The sequence below is a fragment of the Drosophila busckii genome, chromosome 2R (genome assembly GCF_011750605.1).
Source record: "Drosophila busckii strain San Diego stock center, stock number 13000-0081.31 chromosome 2R, ASM1175060v1, whole genome shotgun sequence".
NCBI classification, from domain to species: domain Eukaryota; kingdom Metazoa; phylum Arthropoda; class Insecta; order Diptera; family Drosophilidae; genus Drosophila; species Drosophila busckii.
This window is the reverse complement of record NC_046605.1, coordinates 18,029,955-18,047,874: the sequence shown is the minus strand read 5'-3', so window position 1 is coordinate 18,047,874 and position 17,920 is coordinate 18,029,955. Positions and strand designations below refer to the sequence as shown.

At 36.5% G+C, this 17,920-nt stretch overlaps 3 protein-coding genes across 6 annotated transcripts; 2 read left to right on the top strand and 1 right to left on the bottom strand.

The window, feature by feature from the left end:
- The first annotated feature begins 4,695 nt into the window (after positions 1–4,695).
- On the top strand, positions 4,696–8,453 carry LOC108596763 (glutathione S-transferase S1). 3 transcript variants are annotated; one of them, XM_017982850.1, is made up of 5 exons: positions 4,696–4,846; positions 7,381–7,676; positions 7,735–7,914; positions 7,982–8,115; positions 8,175–8,453. In XM_017982850.1, the coding sequence occupies exons 2-5, from the start codon at positions 7,406–7,408 to the stop codon at positions 8,340–8,342; spliced, it is 753 nt and encodes a 250-aa protein (XP_017838339.1). In that variant the 5' UTR covers positions 4,696–4,846; positions 7,381–7,405; the 3' UTR covers positions 8,343–8,453. The 3 variants fall into 3 exon arrangements, with proteins under 3 accessions (XP_017838339.1, XP_017838338.1, XP_017838340.1); XM_017982849.1 differs by lacking the exon at positions 4,696–4,846 and adding an exon at positions 5,136–5,257; XM_017982851.1 differs by lacking the exon at positions 4,696–4,846 and adding an exon at positions 5,142–5,257 and having other exon boundaries at positions 7,735–7,902; positions 7,973–8,115.
- A 523-nt stretch (positions 8,454–8,976) lies between these two features.
- LOC108596762 (enoyl-CoA hydratase domain-containing protein 3, mitochondrial) lies at positions 8,977–10,515 on the bottom strand. Its single transcript, XM_017982848.1, has 4 exons — positions 10,415–10,515; positions 10,302–10,361; positions 9,862–10,238; positions 8,977–9,804 (listed from the first exon to the last, which is right to left on the bottom strand). Exons 1-4 carry the CDS (start codon positions 10,451–10,453, stop codon positions 9,423–9,425), a joined length of 858 nt encoding a protein of 285 aa, XP_017838337.1. The 5' UTR covers positions 10,454–10,515; the 3' UTR covers positions 8,977–9,422.
- A 356-nt stretch (positions 10,516–10,871) lies between these two features.
- LOC108595193 (sphingosine-1-phosphate lyase) lies at positions 10,872–13,768 on the top strand. 2 transcript variants are annotated; one of them, XM_017980377.1, is made up of 6 exons: positions 10,872–10,957; positions 11,311–11,474; positions 11,901–12,562; positions 12,618–13,066; positions 13,123–13,269; positions 13,325–13,768. In XM_017980377.1, exons 2-6 carry the CDS (start codon positions 11,321–11,323, stop codon positions 13,545–13,547), a joined length of 1,635 nt encoding a protein of 544 aa, XP_017835866.1. In that variant the 5' UTR covers positions 10,872–10,957; positions 11,311–11,320; the 3' UTR covers positions 13,548–13,768. The 2 variants fall into 2 exon arrangements, with proteins under 2 accessions (XP_017835866.1, XP_017835867.1); XM_017980378.1 differs by lacking the exon at positions 10,872–10,957 and adding an exon at positions 11,148–11,253.
- Positions 13,769–17,920: the final 4,152 nt, after the last annotated feature.

Below are 17,920 nucleotides of genomic sequence, written 5' to 3'. Positions count from 1 at the left end.
GATGTGCTGATAAAAAAGGGAAACTTTTTGTGCATGAATCGACAATAATTCGTATGTAACATAACAGTAACTAAAATAAAACTCTGACAGTTCATATAACATATTTTTATTTTATATCAGCTGTAAAATTTGCAACACTTGCTGCTAACTAAAGCAAACAGTTAGAATTAATACAGCCGTAACTGATACGAGTTAGTACGCAACTCACACACACACATGTATTGCCAGCTCACTAACACATGCGTGCTGTACTTAAAATGCCACTAAATATGAATATGCAAATATATAAAGATAAAACGTACAAAAACCCCAACTGAAACAAAAAACTCTATGTTGAAGCTTTATAATTTATCATAATTAGTTATACATGCAGCTTTTGCCACTCAATATATATTTTTTACATATATATATATTTAATTTGTGTGCACGTGCTAATTAGACAATTAACTTGCTATTGTAAGCGCGTGCATTTACACAAATTTCCTTTTATAACAAAAAAAATTGTTGTTGCTTGGGTTTTTTCCCCATACACAAAATTTGTCATCCCCCAACTACGTTTGAGGTCAGTTGCAAAGTCTATTTGTTTCAAAAGGTTCTACAAGTTCATACACGGCGTATACGCAATTTGCACACAGCACCAACTCAACACACAGACACACACATACATACATTTAAATAAAGCTGTTAACTGTTCTGCGCAGACACGACTGAGACTGAGACTGAAACGTTAACGATCACGATATTTTTCGATAGGAAACGAAACGAATTAAAACGAAATTGCGAGCGTCAATAGGAACGTTGTTCAGCTCACCTGCGCATTTGAATTGGCACTGATCCGGAATTTCGCATTTGCAGCAAGTACGCAGTCAATGTCTCTCTAAATGACAGTGGTTCAAGAGTGTGCAGAAAGCGCATGAAATTGTTGAGTTGGAAAACTCAGAATAAATGGCAGTAAATTGAGAAAATGTTTCTGCTTCCGAAATTTAATTATAATTTTTATATTTAAAGCAGGGACCGTAACGGTTATAACTTTTATTATAAAAATCAATATTTAATAGTTATTTTTTAACTTTTATATTAAAAATCTATAAGAAACAGTTAATTTTGATTTTTAAAAATATCCTTATTATATAATTATTATTTTTTACTTTTATTAAAAAAGTTCAGAAATAACTATTAATAATAGATTTTTTTTATTCAGTCTAAAAATAACAATTTATTTCTGATTTTTATAATAAAAATCAAAAATAACAGTTATTATGTGATTTTTATTATAAAAATAAGAAATAAAAATCAAAACGTAATTGTTAAAAAAAAATTTTTAAATAAAAATAAATTTTAAAGAGAGCTGCTTTAATGTTTTTTTCAACAAGCTGAGCTTTAAAGCTTTGAATTATGTAATTATTGTATTAAAATTAAATACTATGATATATAAGCAGAAACAGAAACAGAAGATTTAAGTCCTATAAGAAGAAGCTTTAATAGAAAGTTTGAGATTGCGCCAATGTCATTCAGAATTAAATTCATTTACTTCTCTCCAAATTCTTATATTTTCCTGAGAAAGAATATTTATTGTAGTGATGTTCGGCTTATAACTTATAAACTAATTCTCTTCTTAAAAAAATATGTTAAAAAAATGTCTAAAAATAATACAAATTGAGTTTAAAATACATAAGTTTATATCAGTTTAAAATGTTTATTGCCTTTGCAATAAACTTATTAATTAATTAAAATATCTAATAAAACACCTAATAAGTAAAAAAGCAAATATTAAATTTGTATTTACAACTTTTCGTTCTATTTGCATATTTACCTCAATGCTCATCCGACTGTGTACCACTGTGCACAATTTGCTAGTTGCTCACTCTTCTTATTTATCACACGCTGGCTGACTCGTTGTATTTGTTGGTTTTTAACTGTTTGCTTTGATTGTGATTCGCGTTGTTGCCGCCTTGCGTTAGTTTATAAAATTTTTGTTTTTTTTTGCTGCACGCTCTCTATTATTTAGACTGCACACTCTCTCACACACAACTTAACAGCTGTGGCTGTGATTGTGTCTTTGCCGCATTTTCCACAGAGCAAATTATTGTCATAATTCTTTTTGTTGTGTTGCGCTTTATTATTTTGCTGGTTTTTCTTTTCTTTATTTACATGTTGACGGCATAAATTCTTAATTAGTCTAGGCCGAGACATTGTAGTGACACTCTCAGAGATCAGAGCCGGCAAAATTTTTATATATTGTTATCAGAGCACTGAGAAAACTTTCAAAGCAGGCCACAAATTCAAATTGTCAACAAATTGTCAGGGAATAGTTCAAACAGAAAATTGTATAAAATTCTTAAAAATAGTAAGTATAACTAACTTATTTTAATATCAATATTTGCTTGCCTAAGTGCAAATACTATAGTTATCTTATCAGCAGACATTTGTGCTTTTAGCCAATTTGCAATATGATCGCCCACAATGAAATACTTGTGGCCAATTGACCATTGGGTACTTTAGTCGGCATTCAAGTACTTTTGTCACTTTTTTGCTTATCTCTGCACATTTTCGAACGTTTTTAGTTGGCCATAAACAAAACGGGTCGGGAGGGGGAGTCACCAGCAACATTGCTGTTTGTTTCAGTTAATGAACTAGACTTAATATAAATATTTGGCGTGAATTGTTTAATTGTTGTTTAAAGGTCATGGGTCTTATTATGGGCTAACTAAAAATGGGGTTTTTCTCATGTTTTTCATAAAAGCTGCAATACGTTTTCAACTAGCACGGTTAAGAATTTTAAAAATCAGTTGCTTTTCTAAATTTCCCACATTTAGCAAGTACGTAAACCGATTTAGCGCAAGCGCAAACCTTTTGGTGTCTATTGGGAACTCAACGCTAACAGCGGGTGCGGGTGCATTTAACAGCAACATCCAGTTGAAAAGCTAAACAAAAAAATGGAGCATGCTATTGAGCTGCAAATCTAAATTCAGAAAATTACAAAAAAACAAAATTATAAATTTTTAAACAATTTGCGACGCGGCTGTTACTACTCATTGAAGGATTTAGAAATTATGCGATTTTTTTTATACTTTCTAGTACACATCCATTTCTTAAACTCGACACTACATTCCAAAAACGTGCCAAGCTCAATACAAAATTAGTGCCAAAAATTTTATTTCATTTTAGAGACAATTTTTTTTAATAGGCCATTTTTGAATATGCAGGAAAATCTTAAAAATAATCAGCGATTCAAAAACAATATTTTTCTAGTTCTTGACCGCCAATCGCTGTTCAATCATTTTCTTTCTTTTTAGTTTTATTTTTGTTACCAAATGTTTAATAGCAGTTAAAGAAAACACGATTGAATGTGCCCATTATACATTTTAATTGATGGTGATATATTTGTACGATTCCTATAAATAAATGTTATTAATCATAATTTTCATAATCATCTTGCTCATATTAAAAAACGTTTTATTTAAATATTTTTTAAAGCTACTAACTATTTTTTATGCGCAAACTATTTTTGCATAAAGAAAAAACAAAAATTTTGTCATTATTTGCTTTTTTTAGCTTTATTAATTTATTTTTGGTGGTGCCAAAATAAAACAAATATTGATATGCAATTTAATTGGCGTAAGCAATTGCTTGTTGTTGTTTACCTTATAAAATATTAGTTTATATTTCAAAAGAGCTGTGTTTATACAAAGTATATCATAACTGGCATATCTGTAACATTTGCCTTGGACTTTGTATGCCGTGAACTTCAGCTTAAGCAACTGATTGATGTAAAATGTTCAGATTTCAGGGCGCTGGCGGCGCCAATGAGTTTGCGATCACTCGACACCCTCAAAAGCCGATCGACGCTTTAGGTTGGCGTTAAAATTTTCCTCAACAGCTAATTGGCAATTTCTCGTTAACTGCTAAAAATAACAAGAGCCAGACTTAAAAGGAAATGAAATTGAGATAACGAATGATGAAAGTTTCTTGTTTTGGTGGGTGTAAACTCTAAAAAGATGTGCTATTGGCACAAAATCAAGGTAATGCTTATTGTTTAAACTATAATTAAACTAAAAGCTGTGGCAAATATTAGTTTGGTATACGCTACCAGCTATAATCGTAATATAATTGAAAGCCTAGCAAATATTTTGGCAAGCCAAATAAACAAATAAGACAGCATCAGTAAAGAGAGCAGCATGAAGAGCAGTTTGCCAAAGTTAAGAGCAAGAGAGTCCAGCGAGCGTGAGCTGGCAATGCAAATGCGACTTGTGGAATTGTAGAATTGAAATGCCCAATTAGGCAGACTGCCAGACATAAAGAATTATTAACATATAAATATTTTCACATTCAACTAGCATTTAATTAAATTCAACAGCCAAGGAATTCCTTAGTAAGGCATTAAAATAAAAGCATGCAGACAAACGCCCACACAATTGCAACTCTGCGTGCTCTCTCTCTCTCTCTCTCTCTCCAGATAGATACACACACTTGAATGAGAAAGCAAGAAAAGCAAACCGGCCGGCAAGCTCTCACTCCCGCACACACACACACACACACACAGACGCCCAAACGACGCTTAAGAAATGCAGCGCAAGAGCGCGCTTCTGCTCTCTGCTCTCTCTTACGCTCATGTGGGCATGGCAACGCCCTCTGGCGACAATTGAAGCATATAAAAGCCGGCGCTTAGCTGCTCCAACAACAGTCGGCGTTTATTTGCTGTTGCTCTAGCTGCTGTGATCGATCGGTTGAAGTTCAATTTGCCTCTGTGTGTGCTCCAAATTCTCGTCCCCAAACAAAATTAATTTTTGCATATTACTGCAGCTGAGCTGGACGTTGAGCATTTTTCCAAAAAGCATTCGTTGAGGTAAGCAAGCAGACAGTGAGTGCAATTGTGAAAGCTGAAAGGCCCAATTGCAAGTGATGTAATTAAATAAATCGCCAATGGGCAATTTTCTATGCCAAACGGTCTTCGTTTTCATCTTCAATCTTCAATCGGTGGTGCACCAAATTTAGAACTGTCGTCTTGATTGTTTGATTTGTGGGTCACTCGATTCGAAATCGAAAAGTTTTTGAACCCGTTTCGTGCCCACACCATTCAACGTTCTCGACTCGAATCATTCGCACGCAAATATGTGAAGGACAACGACGTGTGTGGATCCCAAAAAACGCAAACGCAATCGAATTCGAATTTACCATTTAGAAAACTTTTTGTAGTAAATTGATAAAACGAAATTAAATCAAACGTGGAGTGCGCGTACGAATTTCAAAGCGTGAGGTACTAAAAATTCTTGAACGGCCTACGCAACATTTCTTATAGTGTGATCGCTTACATAAGCTGACTAAATAAAATATTCAACAGTTATACAAATTGATAATGAAATTAATAGCGTATATGTATATAGAATTGAATTATGAGTGCTTGAAATTGAAAAAAACGTTATTGATAAGCAATTTACGTTCTGTTCAGTTGTAATCTGTGTGAGACGTTTCCAATAATTGTTTTAACATCTGGACTAGTGCACTTAAAGTGAAAGAAACTAAATAGTAAATTTATAGATTTTAACTATGGGAAACCTTTCGCTAACCTTTGCAAACGTTTGCAGTCAATTAAGTTGATAGAGATAGACAAGCGCAGAGACTTAAAATAGCGAAATTTAATTCGAAATTTAATTAAATCATGACACTAAAATAACCAGCCGACCCTCCACCCTACTCTCCCCCTCCAATCCCTCCCTAAGACCCGCACGCAGATCATGCCAAATTAAATTCAATTAAACTTTAGAAAGAGACAGCGTCAGTGCAGTTCAATCGATTGTTGCAATTTGAGACACGAAATTGCAGCGGAAGAGGCGACTCGACCGACCACTCGTGCATTACGGCGGGGTGCGGCGGGCGGGCGTGCATGACTGAATGGGCGCGTTGCCAAATGTGGCAAGGGACTCTTTTAGCAGAGCCAACAAACACTTAAAGGCAAACTCTCGTTTTGGCGTTTCGGCTTTGCCAAAAGGGCACACAAAAGGAGGAACGCCGGCGTCACTTCCTGTGCCAGAGAGCCAAAGAACAAAATTAAAATGAAATAAAAACAATGCTTGTTTATAGGGGCGTTTAAATCAGCGACAACGCCCCAACGTCTTGTCAGTTCTTGAAGTTCGCTTTGCGATCTATAGACACTCGTTTCACTTTAGAGCTTTGTGCGTGGGTGTGGGGCAAGTCTGGCTCAGTTGCTGTCTCCCCCTCTCCCTTGCAATAATCAATGCATTTCCGCTACGCAACGCAGCGAGATCAGACAGACAGTTAAATGCATTCTATATATACTATATAAATTACTTATATAAATTGCATTTATATGGTAATATCATAGTATGGCAATAGTTTTTGATTTATAAATAACTCATTGACAATTGACGGTAGCGAAAGTTTCTGTAAATGGAAAATTTATGAACTTAATTTATGGTATTCTCATGAGCGAAGGTTAAATCTATAATTGATATTTAATGGAATTTTTCGTTGATCCATAATTGAAATAATCTCAAAGTATCTGTAGTCATTTTTTTCTGAAATCTGTCAAACTAAATCGTAAGAACTTTAAGAAATTTCATTGGTTGGAATACTAAGTTACGAAGTCAAATATTAAAAAAAATATTTTAAAATATATCAAGGACTAAAACCAGCTCGAAGCTGATTATTTTGCTGATTTTAAATTAAAATTTCGAAATAAGATATTAAATGGATTTTAAATTGATATTTGATATTTCATGATGATATTTTTGATTATCTCTGATTGAAGTAACTCAAAGAATCAATTAAATCAAAGTATATTAGGCTTACAAAAATATATATTTCTATTAAATGCAAAAATACTAAGTAAGAATTTATATTTTTTTAAATCTACCAAATATAAAAATACAAAAAACGAATTGATATGAATTATATTTAATATAAAAATACCCAACGATAATTCATTCTAAAAGATATCAAATTAATGTAAATAAATAAGTATTTTTATTGAATATATTGTAAATATAGCTTAAGATCATTTTTGTTTTAAATCCAGACTGCATTTAATTTAGAGCTCAATATAGTTCAACCTGTTGCTTTAGCAGTGTATTCAAGAGCTTCTCTGCCCAGATTATATAACTTTATCTTATCCAAAAAGCTTTTCACTATTTAAGTGCGCAAGTCACACTATTTTAATGCTATGTAGGTCAATATAATTACTAATTGCACTTGCTTGATAAGAGAGGCCACACACATAAACTGAAATCTCATATTTCTCCATCGTAATAACAAGTGTCAGTTTACTGACGCGAGATAAAAGAGATTTGTGTGTTTGAAAATTAAACAAATTCAAGTCTGTCTGACATTCTTTAAGGGACTGCAAATTGTTTATTGTTGCAGAGATTTGCATTGAGTAAGCGCAGAAATGGCTGACGAAGCACAGGCACCAGCAGCTGAGGGCGCCCCACCCGCTGAGGGTGAGGCAGCACCACCACCAGCCGATGGCGAGGCACCACCAGCAGAGGGCGAGGCAGCACCACCCGCCGAGCCCGCCGAGCCGATCAAGCACAGCTACACGCTCTTCTATTTCAATGTGAAAGCGCTCGCCGAACCCTTGCGCTATCTCTTCGCCTATGGCGGCATTGAGTACGAGGATGTGCGCGTCACTCGCGACGAGTGGCCAGCGCTAAAGCCAAGTGAGTATGCCCAGTCGCAGTCGCTCCAGCCTTCAGTGAAACTAATTCTGTTGCTTAGCCATGCCAATGGGTCAGATGCCGGTGCTGGAGGTGGATGGCAAACGTGTGCATCAGAGCATTTCGATGGCTCGCTTCCTGGCCAAGACGGTGGGCCTGTGCGGAGCCACGCCGTGGGAGGATCTGCAAGTTGATATTGTTGTTGATACCATCAATGACTTCCGTCTAAGTAGCGAACAATGTGTGCTTCAGTTGCATGTTCAGTGTCCTTGATTAACTCTGGAATTTTTAATGTATAGAAATTGCAGTCGTCTCGTATGAGCCCGAGGATGAGATCAAGGAGAAGAAGCTGGTCACCCTAAATGCCGAGGTCATTCCATTCTATCTGGAGAAACTGGAGCAGACCGTCAAGGATAACGACGGCCACTTGGCATTGAACAAGGTGCCACCCGATATAATATATTTAAATAGAGATAAATCCACTCTAGATATTATCTTTAGCTAACCTGGGCTGATGTTTACTTCGCGGGCATCACCGACTACATGAACTACATGGTTAAGCGTGATCTGCTGGAGCCGTATCCGGCTCTGCGTGGCGTCGTCGATGCCATTAATGCCTTGGAGCCCATCAAGGCCTGGATCGAGAAGCGTCCAGTCACCGAGGTCTAAGGACATAACCCATAGGCTATTCTCATCCACACCCACAAGTGCGAAAGGAGCAACAACAACAGCAACAGCAATTGCATTCAACAACAACAACAAACAACATCACGCAAACAACACACACTACATTTACTTTTTTCTATAACTATTTCAAGTTTTTTTTATTTTGTTACACATTTTGTTCCTTTTTGTTAGGGAAAGGGGCAGCAAACGCACGGGGCTACGTTTGAAAATTGATTTCGAAATTTTTCTATGCGTAGTCTGCACTAAATAATTCTTTTTGGGCATAATTCTCTTTGCATTGCCTCCACATTAAACAAAAAAGCGTAACTACGTTACTATTTTTCAGCTTTAAAGCAAAACTTATATAAAAAAAGAAATACTGTTTATCTTAATATTTGATTGCACAATTATAATAATACTACTTTTAGTATACTATGCTAGTACATATATATTTGCAATGCTCTTACTATTAAAACTATACTATAGACATATATTTCTATATATATATCATATCTATAGGTTTCTCGTCCTTAAGCTCTAATGTTCTACTGTATTTATTTAATTCAATGCGAAGAGTTTTTAACTGCACACACATACATACATACACTTGAAAACAAGGCAAATATTTTGAGTTTAATTATTTTTTATGTTTTCTATTTGACTATCACTCGTGTCCTCAAGAATTATCAACGTCCGGCCATTGTAAGCGAAACCCCACCCACCAACCAACACCACCCCCTCTTTAAAAAGACTCACATGAACAAATTGTTACAATTTTCCTAACAGACAATAACTGCCAATTTTATAAATTTTTATTTTTATTTCTTATATGCATTACACTACGCCCTGCACTTAATATTTGCACCCACATACAACACATACAATTATTTTGAAATAAATAATACACAAATTAAGAAATGAGCATACTTTTCGAAAGCAGCAAACTTGGTTTTTATTTGGAGAGGGTGGCAGTCTATAAAACAGTACAGACTTATTTGTATATTCATAACAATTTCAACAGGTGTATATTTCTATCATAATTATTGTTAAATGCACAACTGGTCGGTAGATAACTTTGCAATTTTAATTTTTGTGTGTCCATTCGGGTGGGCGTTTCTCAAAGAAGCTCTTGATGCCCTCTTTGCAATCATCCATTTGCATATTCTCAACCATTTTAGCCTGGGCAGCTGCGTATGCCTGTTCGATAGGCATTTGTTGCTGTTTATAATAGAATTCTTTGCCCAGACTGATGACAGATCGACTCTTGGACTTAATAGCGCAGGTTATTTCAGTAATCGTTGCATCAAGCTCTTGCTCAGGCACAACTTTGGTTACCAGCCCGGCTATATAAGCCTCCTCACCGCTAATGGGCAAGCCAGTCATTAGCATATAAGCTGATTTGGGATGCGTCATAACGCGAGAAATTGCCACGCCAGGTGTATTACAAAAGATGCCCACGCTGGCGCTACAAGCAGAGAAAGTCAATTGAGCAAGTGTCACTTAGTTTTAGATTAGGACCTACCCTGGTGTAGAGAATTTGCTCGTGTCCGTGCAGACAACTAAATCACAAGATGCAACTAGCTGACAGCCAGCAGCAGCTGCATAGCCATTCACCTTTGCTATGACCGGCACCGGCAACTTGCGTATGTCCATGATAACATCGCTGAGCTGCTGAAAAACTTCCGCTCGTGCTGATGATTCACAGCTGGCCAACTCCTTTAAGTTGTGCCCAGCTGACCAAACTTTGCCTTGAGCTGACAGCACAATGCAACGCAAGTCCACTGCATCCTGATCCTTAGATAAGGCTTCCTGTAGCTGGCACATCATTGGCATAGACAGAGAATTCAATGTTTTTGCATGGCTTAATGTAATCTCCCGCACTCCATTTTTATGTGTGACCTGATAATCAAATGAATTATATTATATATTATTATTAAAATCAAAATCTCAACTATATCTTACCTCAAGGAACTTTTCGGCACCATTGTTGCACATAAATCGCGTCGTGGCCAAGCGTGTGCACTATTTAAATTAAATATATATAATAAATAAATTTAAAGTTTTAAATTACTTACATATTGTAGAGTATTTCTTGAACTTAGTCTACGTAACATTTTAAGTATTATATTATATACAATTGTACTTCAAAACAATATGTAGTTGTTTTGATTTGCTGTCAGAGATGAGCAGCATTTAAATGAATATATCGATAAGCTTGAGGGATATGTAAGCAGCGGAGTCAGTCCGTTCGGAACATGACTCATTGATTTAGTACGCAAAGCGCAGAGCGGTTTTTGTTGTGACTTATTTATTTATTTATTATAAATTTAAAAGTTTACATGTAGAATGCACTTTGGACAACTTTGAAATTAGATAATTTAGCAAGTGCCAATTCTTTGTGTGTTTAAGCAGTTTCGTATTGTTGCTCGCTGACAAAAGCTAGCAGAAATGAAATAACATCGTAACTGCCTTTCAAAAATCCATCGCTTATGAAAAAATCGATATATCGATATGTCAAAGATTTGTTTATAAGTCTAAAAGAAAGCAAACAGGTGCCATAAGATCCATGTTACTCATAATTAATTAACACAAAGCTCAATTAGGGAGTTTTACCACAGGTGAGTGAACGCTTTAAAGTGCAAACAAATTGCTTTTGTTTATTGCTGCCATGAGCAGTAACAATAACAAAGACTCTGTGACGCTGTTGCGCATTTTGTTTGTGCAATTGAGTGTGTGCTTGTTTATAGTTAAAGTATCCATGTGTATATAGTATAAGTAAATATGAAACCTGATGATAAGCTTATCAGCCGTCAAACCATTTCGCTTGTCCCCATAATCGCTCGAAGGCGCAGTTATTGAAAGGCAGCGCGCGAGTGCGAAGGTGTAGATTTAACTCTAGAGTAAACACAGACGTGTATGTGAGATACATATAAAAACGAAAGTTTAATATAAAAGACTACTTTTCATTTAGTTGCGACATAATGCGTCCCTTTAGCGGCAGCGATTGCATAAAGCCCGTCACCGACGGGATTAATCGCGCCTTTGGAAGCCGGGAGCCCTGGCAGGTGGCAACTATAACCGCCTCCACTATCTTGGGCACAGTCTGGATATGGACCGTGCTCAATCAAGATGAAAGTAAGTACGCAAAGTTCAAAGATTAATCTATTAAGTAATCTTATCTGCATTAAGTTAATCGTAAGTCTTATAAAAATACCTGTAACCTGAACTTTTGATTTAATCTAAACTAATGGATTATGAGCAAAGATTAGTTTAATGCTGTCTATAGTTCAAGAGCACCGTGTTTACAATTTCTGATAGCTGCGGGGGCACTTTACTAAATGTTTTCCCTAGTCATGCATACGACATAATTTTGCTTATATCACATGTTTATCAAACTTTATTAATATTTTCCATTAAGATATTGATGTATGTTTCCGGCGAGTGATTACTTAATTAGCCTAGCTACTGTTTAAATTGTTGTTTTTATTTATGCCGTTAGATAAGCGTTTGATAAGTTTGACAAAAATAAAACAAAGTCTATTTAATTAAAAAATATTGCAGGTCTCTATGCACGTGGCAAGCGGCAGTTCTTTAGACTGGCCAGGAAAGTGCCCGCCGTGCGTCGTCAGGTGGAGACCGAGCTGGCCAAGGCTAAGAATGACTTCGAGTCGGAAATTAAGAAGAACAATCAGCACTTGACCTACTCGCTGCGTCTGCCCGAGAAGGGAATGAGCAAGCAGCAGATATTGGCGCTGGTTGACGAGCATCTGAAGACGGGTCACTACGACTGGCGCGATGGTCGCGTCTCTGGCGCTGTCTACGGCTACAAGCCGGAGCTGGTGGAACTCGTGACCGAGGTTTATGGCAAGGCATCGTATACAAATCCCTTGCATGCCGATCTATTCCCAGGCGTTTGCAAAATGGAGGCAGAGGTAGTGCGCATGGCCTGCACACTGTTCAATGGCAACAGCGAGAGCTGCGGCACCATGACCACCGGTGGCACCGAATCCATCTGCATGGCCATGAAGGCGTACCGCGATTATGCGCGCGAGCACAAGGGCATAACCAAGCCCAATATTGTGGTGCCACGTACGGTGCATGCGGCTTTCGATAAGGGCGGCCAATACTTTAATATCCATGTGCGCTACGTCGATGTGGACCCAGACACGTATGAAGTGAACATTAAGAAATTCAAAAGTGCCATTAATAGTAATACCATACTGGTGAGTCAATGCTCCAAAGTCTAAACTGATAATTTTACTTATATTTGTTTTTAAGCTTGTTGGCTCTGCACCCAATTTCCCTTACGGCACAATGGATAATATTGAAGGCATTGCTGCTTTGGGTGTTAAGTACAACATACCCGTGCATGTGGATGCTTGCTTGGGCAGCTTTGTGGTGGCGCTGGTGCGTCATGCTGGCTATCAGCTGCGTCCGTTTGATTTCGCTGTCAAGGGAGTCACTAGCATATCTGCTGATACGCATAAATATGGCTTTGCACCCAAGGGCTCTTCAGTCATCATGTATTCGCACAAAAAGTACAAGGATCATCAGTTTACGGTCACTACAGACTGGCCTGGCGGCGTCTACGGCTCACCCACTGTAAATGGCTCACGTGCTGGTGGCATTATTGCTGCCTGCTGGGCTACTATGATGAGCTTTGGCTATGAGGGTTACCTAGAGGCAACCAAACGCATTGTCGATACAGCTCGTTATATTGAAAGGGGGTAAGTTAGCCAGGCAACATTTATAGCAACTCTTTTAATATCGTATGTTCTTATAGTGTGCGTCAAATTGATGGCATCTTTATCTTTGGCAAGCCAGCAACTTCTGTCATTGCCATCGGCTCCAATATATTTGATATATTCCGTCTATCAGACTCACTCTGCAAGCTGGGCTGGAACTTGAATGCTCTACAATTTCCCTCAGGGTAAGCATTATACATTTGCTAAAACTTTTAGATCTAATACATTTTATACTTGCAGCATACACATTTGCATTACGGATATGCACACCAAGCCCGGTGTGGCGGACAAATTCTTAACTGATCTACGCAGCTGCACGGCAGAGATTATGAAGGATCCGGGACAGCCCGTTGTGGGTAAAATGGCACTCTACGGCATGGCTCAGAGCATACCCGATCGCTCGGTTATTGGCGAGGTGACGCGTCTCTTCTTGCACTCCATGTACTATACACCTGAGAAATGAGTGCGATTCGCATTCCATGACCAGACCACCACACATTTATAACTTGTTGTTGATATTGTAACGCTATAGGCATTTATATCAGTGTTTTTTATATGTAAATTTAGCTAATGGCAAAACTGTTTGTTGTTGCAATTTATTTGTATATGTATTTTGTCTCAGAAGCTAACTTATAGCCACTGTATACTAATTATTTTTGTATACTTAATAGTTTCACATTAAACCAATTATACTCTAAATAAATAGAAAATGTTTTTGAAAAACTGAGACATGCCTTAATTGTTATGCGTAGGCGTCAAAACAGAAAAACAAAACCAATCTAGTTGATCTGGTCTGATCTTTGTCTGGCCAAGTTTGCCACGCGTCGGCGTTTTTAATTTAGTCGTTGACACGCCCATTTCCTGCTCCATGTCAAGTTGCCTATGCATTTTTCTGTGGCGGAAGCATTTATTTCTCATAACGACAAATCACAACAGCCAAACTAAATGCGTCTCGTTTAGCTGCCGAAATGCGTGCGTCAGGTGTCGAAGCAACTCCAAAGCAACAAGTGTAGACCCCTTGGAGTCTGCACGAAATAAAAAGACAACCACAAAGAGATCTTAAGTTTTCACACAGCTGTGCAACAAATGAAACCTGTCGCACATTAACATGCGTCAGTCAAAACTCATCCAAACACCCACAGTCCATACACTTTAACGCCTCCAATTGTTTCATATTTCACTCAGCTGAAGATTCCCATTACGGCTGACCAAAAAAAAAAACAAAGAAATTTAAAAAAAAAAATACTATATACAAGTCTAACTAGCACAAATTAAACCGGTGTTGCCAAAATACAAAGCAACAACGACAAACGTTGCGTTGTATAAATATTTTCATAAGCCCAAAAGCGCAATCACAGCGCACAGTGGTGCAAGTGTATGAAAATTAGAAAATATAGAAAAGTAAATAAAAAAATAAAACATTTTTTATATTTAATTGGAATATATTTTTGTAAACTTAACTTATTTAAAAACATAGATATATGTATGTATGTAATACACTATTCAAAGAATATAAAAATTGACATATGTACATCTTTAAAAATCAATAAATATGTATACATATAAAAATGTATATATGCATAAAATCATGCTAATACAAATTATTATTTGCTTTAAATTAAATCAAAATTAATTAAATACATTTATACACATATTTAATATTTGTATTTATTTTAATAGTCTTCACTTATTTAAAATACATACAGCATTTATAAAATGTCATAAATTTATAAAAATCAATAATAAAAAATCTATAAATATAAATGAAGCTTAAAATGTAATACTTGGATACTCAAGTATCAAAGCATTTATTTGACACCCAAAAGTGAGAGAGTTTAGTCGACTTCGCAGTCGGCGTCTCCGCCGACGCACAGGTAGAGCGGCTTATGGCTTTTGGCTTATTGCTGGTGCTCGCTCAATGCGGGGCTGCCTCTCCTCAAGTCATTCGTAGCGCGTCCGTTGCGAGCGCCAGTCGCAGTTGACTTTGTCTCGTCGCGAGTGTTAAATAGCCAAACAAACAAACATACAATAAATAAACAAAATAAAATAGCTATTAAACCTGCTTGGGAAAACAAATATATAATAAAATAAAATGCAAATTAATTAAAGCGTTTTAAAATAAAATAAAATCAGCGAGCGCGTTCAACATTTGCTGCTTCAGCAAAAGGGCAAAAGTTTTATATATAGTGACGTCGTATGTATTTTTTATCGCAAAATAAGTGAAAAAATAAAAACAAAAGTGGCGCCCGCTGGTTCTGATGGAAAAACAACGAAAGTAATATTGCCAAGTGTATATGTGTGTGTGTGTACGTCCGTGTGTGTGATATGTGCATATAATCTATAGTAACAACAATTAAAAGTAGCTGAGTGAGAGTAAGAGCGTTGCACTTGAGCTGGAATACTTCGTACACTTCTAAAGGTAAATTGTTGCTACTACTTTAAGTTTATGCTACTCTAATCAGACTTTAGCGATAAGTTTAAATAGCGTATTTATAGGCAATTATAGACTCATCATTAAGTAACATCATGTACTACACACAATACTTAAAGATAACAACACCTTTGGCAAACAATAGTCCAAAAATACTAAACAAACATTCAAAGTGGAATCTATTGACAACTGGTTTTAAAGTTGAGCTAATTTGCAAATAAATGGGCAGGGCAGACATAACATAGTGACTGAATACACTAATTAAATATCAGGGATGCAGACGCTTTGAGAATTTTGTAAATTCTATTAAATATTTATCAAAATTTGTTCTGTTTATATTTAATATTTTAAATTGGAAACAAGTCCAAAATCCTAAAGTTTATTTTAAACTTTTATTAAATTTTTTGTCAATCTTCAACAAATATAAATATATTTTATACAGAAGATGTAAGCATTCTAAAATTTTGTAGTTCTGCTTTTGGAAAATGTATTTTATCTTAAATACTGACAACTATTTATTTTCTCAGCTCTTAGTGAATAATAAATATTTTAAATTGGCAGCGACTTATTTTTCCAAACAAAGTAAACATTAGATTTTATTTCCAGGCATGCTACAGTCTATTTTTTTTTTATCAGATTCATTATCTTTGAGCACTCTATGTTTATCAGCTCTGGAAATACAACACCTTACTCATTGCTTATGTCTAATCTCACAAATATCACATAAACCAACTATTGAATTCTTCAGATATCCTCAAAACTAAAACTGCTTACACGCTCAATTTGTTTACATCTTTTGCCCTCAGCCATAGTCAGAGATAAGCGACCTAAATATTATTTTTGCTTTTATCTAAAATTGCGCAAAATTAGATAAGATAATGCTGCAGGCATAAAAAGTTACAATTCAGCTGTTTCCGTTGAAACAAAATTATGTTCGAAACTGTGCATGCAAAGTGAACATCAGCATGAAACTTTGGGTCAAGATAATGAGCGCCCAGACCCCCAACAAATTTTACATATGTTTTAACAACTTCAAATGCTATAGCAACCGTACATAGCCATATAGAGTGCGAGTGCGAGTGCGAGTTGTTTGCCACACAATAACATATGGGGTTGAGTTGAAACGCCTATTGGCCAACAACACCCCAAGTGGGCTCAGGGGATGTCCATTGGCTCGCGCTCTGTGGTTACCAGGGTGCGGCCTTTAAGCCCTGTTGTCGTCATGCTACCATTTATAGCGCAATTCCAACGTGGTTATGAGTTCCTAGAACTTTCGCCAGCGCTCCTGCCCGAGTGTGTGTGTTAAATCGATAACTTGGGTTATTTTTTTCACAGCTACTTAATGGCAGATCGTAGCAAAGTTAGTAACTGATATAAAGATGCGGGCGCTTGTGCTCGCTGTGATTTGTTGTTGTTGTTGTTGCTGTCTGACTTGCTTGACTTTATGTTAATTAACTTTGTTGTTATTGCCCGCAACGCAGTTAAAACTGGCGAGAGAGCAGTTTCTGCTGTGAGTAATAAATATATATATATATATATATATATGTATATAGAAATTGCAAGTCAAAGCCGAAACAAATGCATATTTTGTATAAATAAATTCCACAATATTTCTCAAGCTTGGCTTGGCTGACTTGACTTTCCATGTTGGCAAATCCAACGACGATATATTCCATGCATATTTGCAACGCTCCAAAAAATCCAATAAACGGCAATCACAAGAGGCAAACGAAAACAAAAAAATTGCTTTGCATGCCTAACAACAAATGTAGATACATTAGCATACATAAGATACATATGTTTGCAATTAAGTTTAAAAAGTACAAACATTGTGCTATTGACAGGCGCTGGCTGAGTTTTCGGACTAGACTTGGCTACGACTTGATACCTGGAGCGTCTAACTAAAAAGTAACTCAACCACTTGCCACACGCGACTTGAGAACTCAGCCAAAGTATCTCAGAGTGTGTGTGTGTAACCTTCAGAGGCGTGACGTGCTGACGAGTTTTAAGCTTGAAGCTACAGCAATCAAACGAACGCCAAGTCGTCAAGTGATTGCCAAATGACATCAGCTTGGCTGTTGTGCTGTTGACTGAGAACAAAAGCACGCTTCGCATTCGCTGTAGATACTTGCAGAAAGTATCTTTTAGCGAAAGCTACACTCAATTATTCAAAATCATTTATCTAGCTAGGCTAACACATGCGCTTGCGGTTAAACGCTCATTCGCTTGCTAATTGATCGACTGACTAAACGTGCGGTTCTCTGAAAATGCATCGGGTTACCTGCTCTATAGATTATATGCATGTTTAGCTCGCTTATTGTGTTGCACTTAATATAATTAGCCTCAGCTGGCTGACAAATCGTTGCAAATTGCAGGAAATGCTTTATAAATTTAGCAGCAAATTA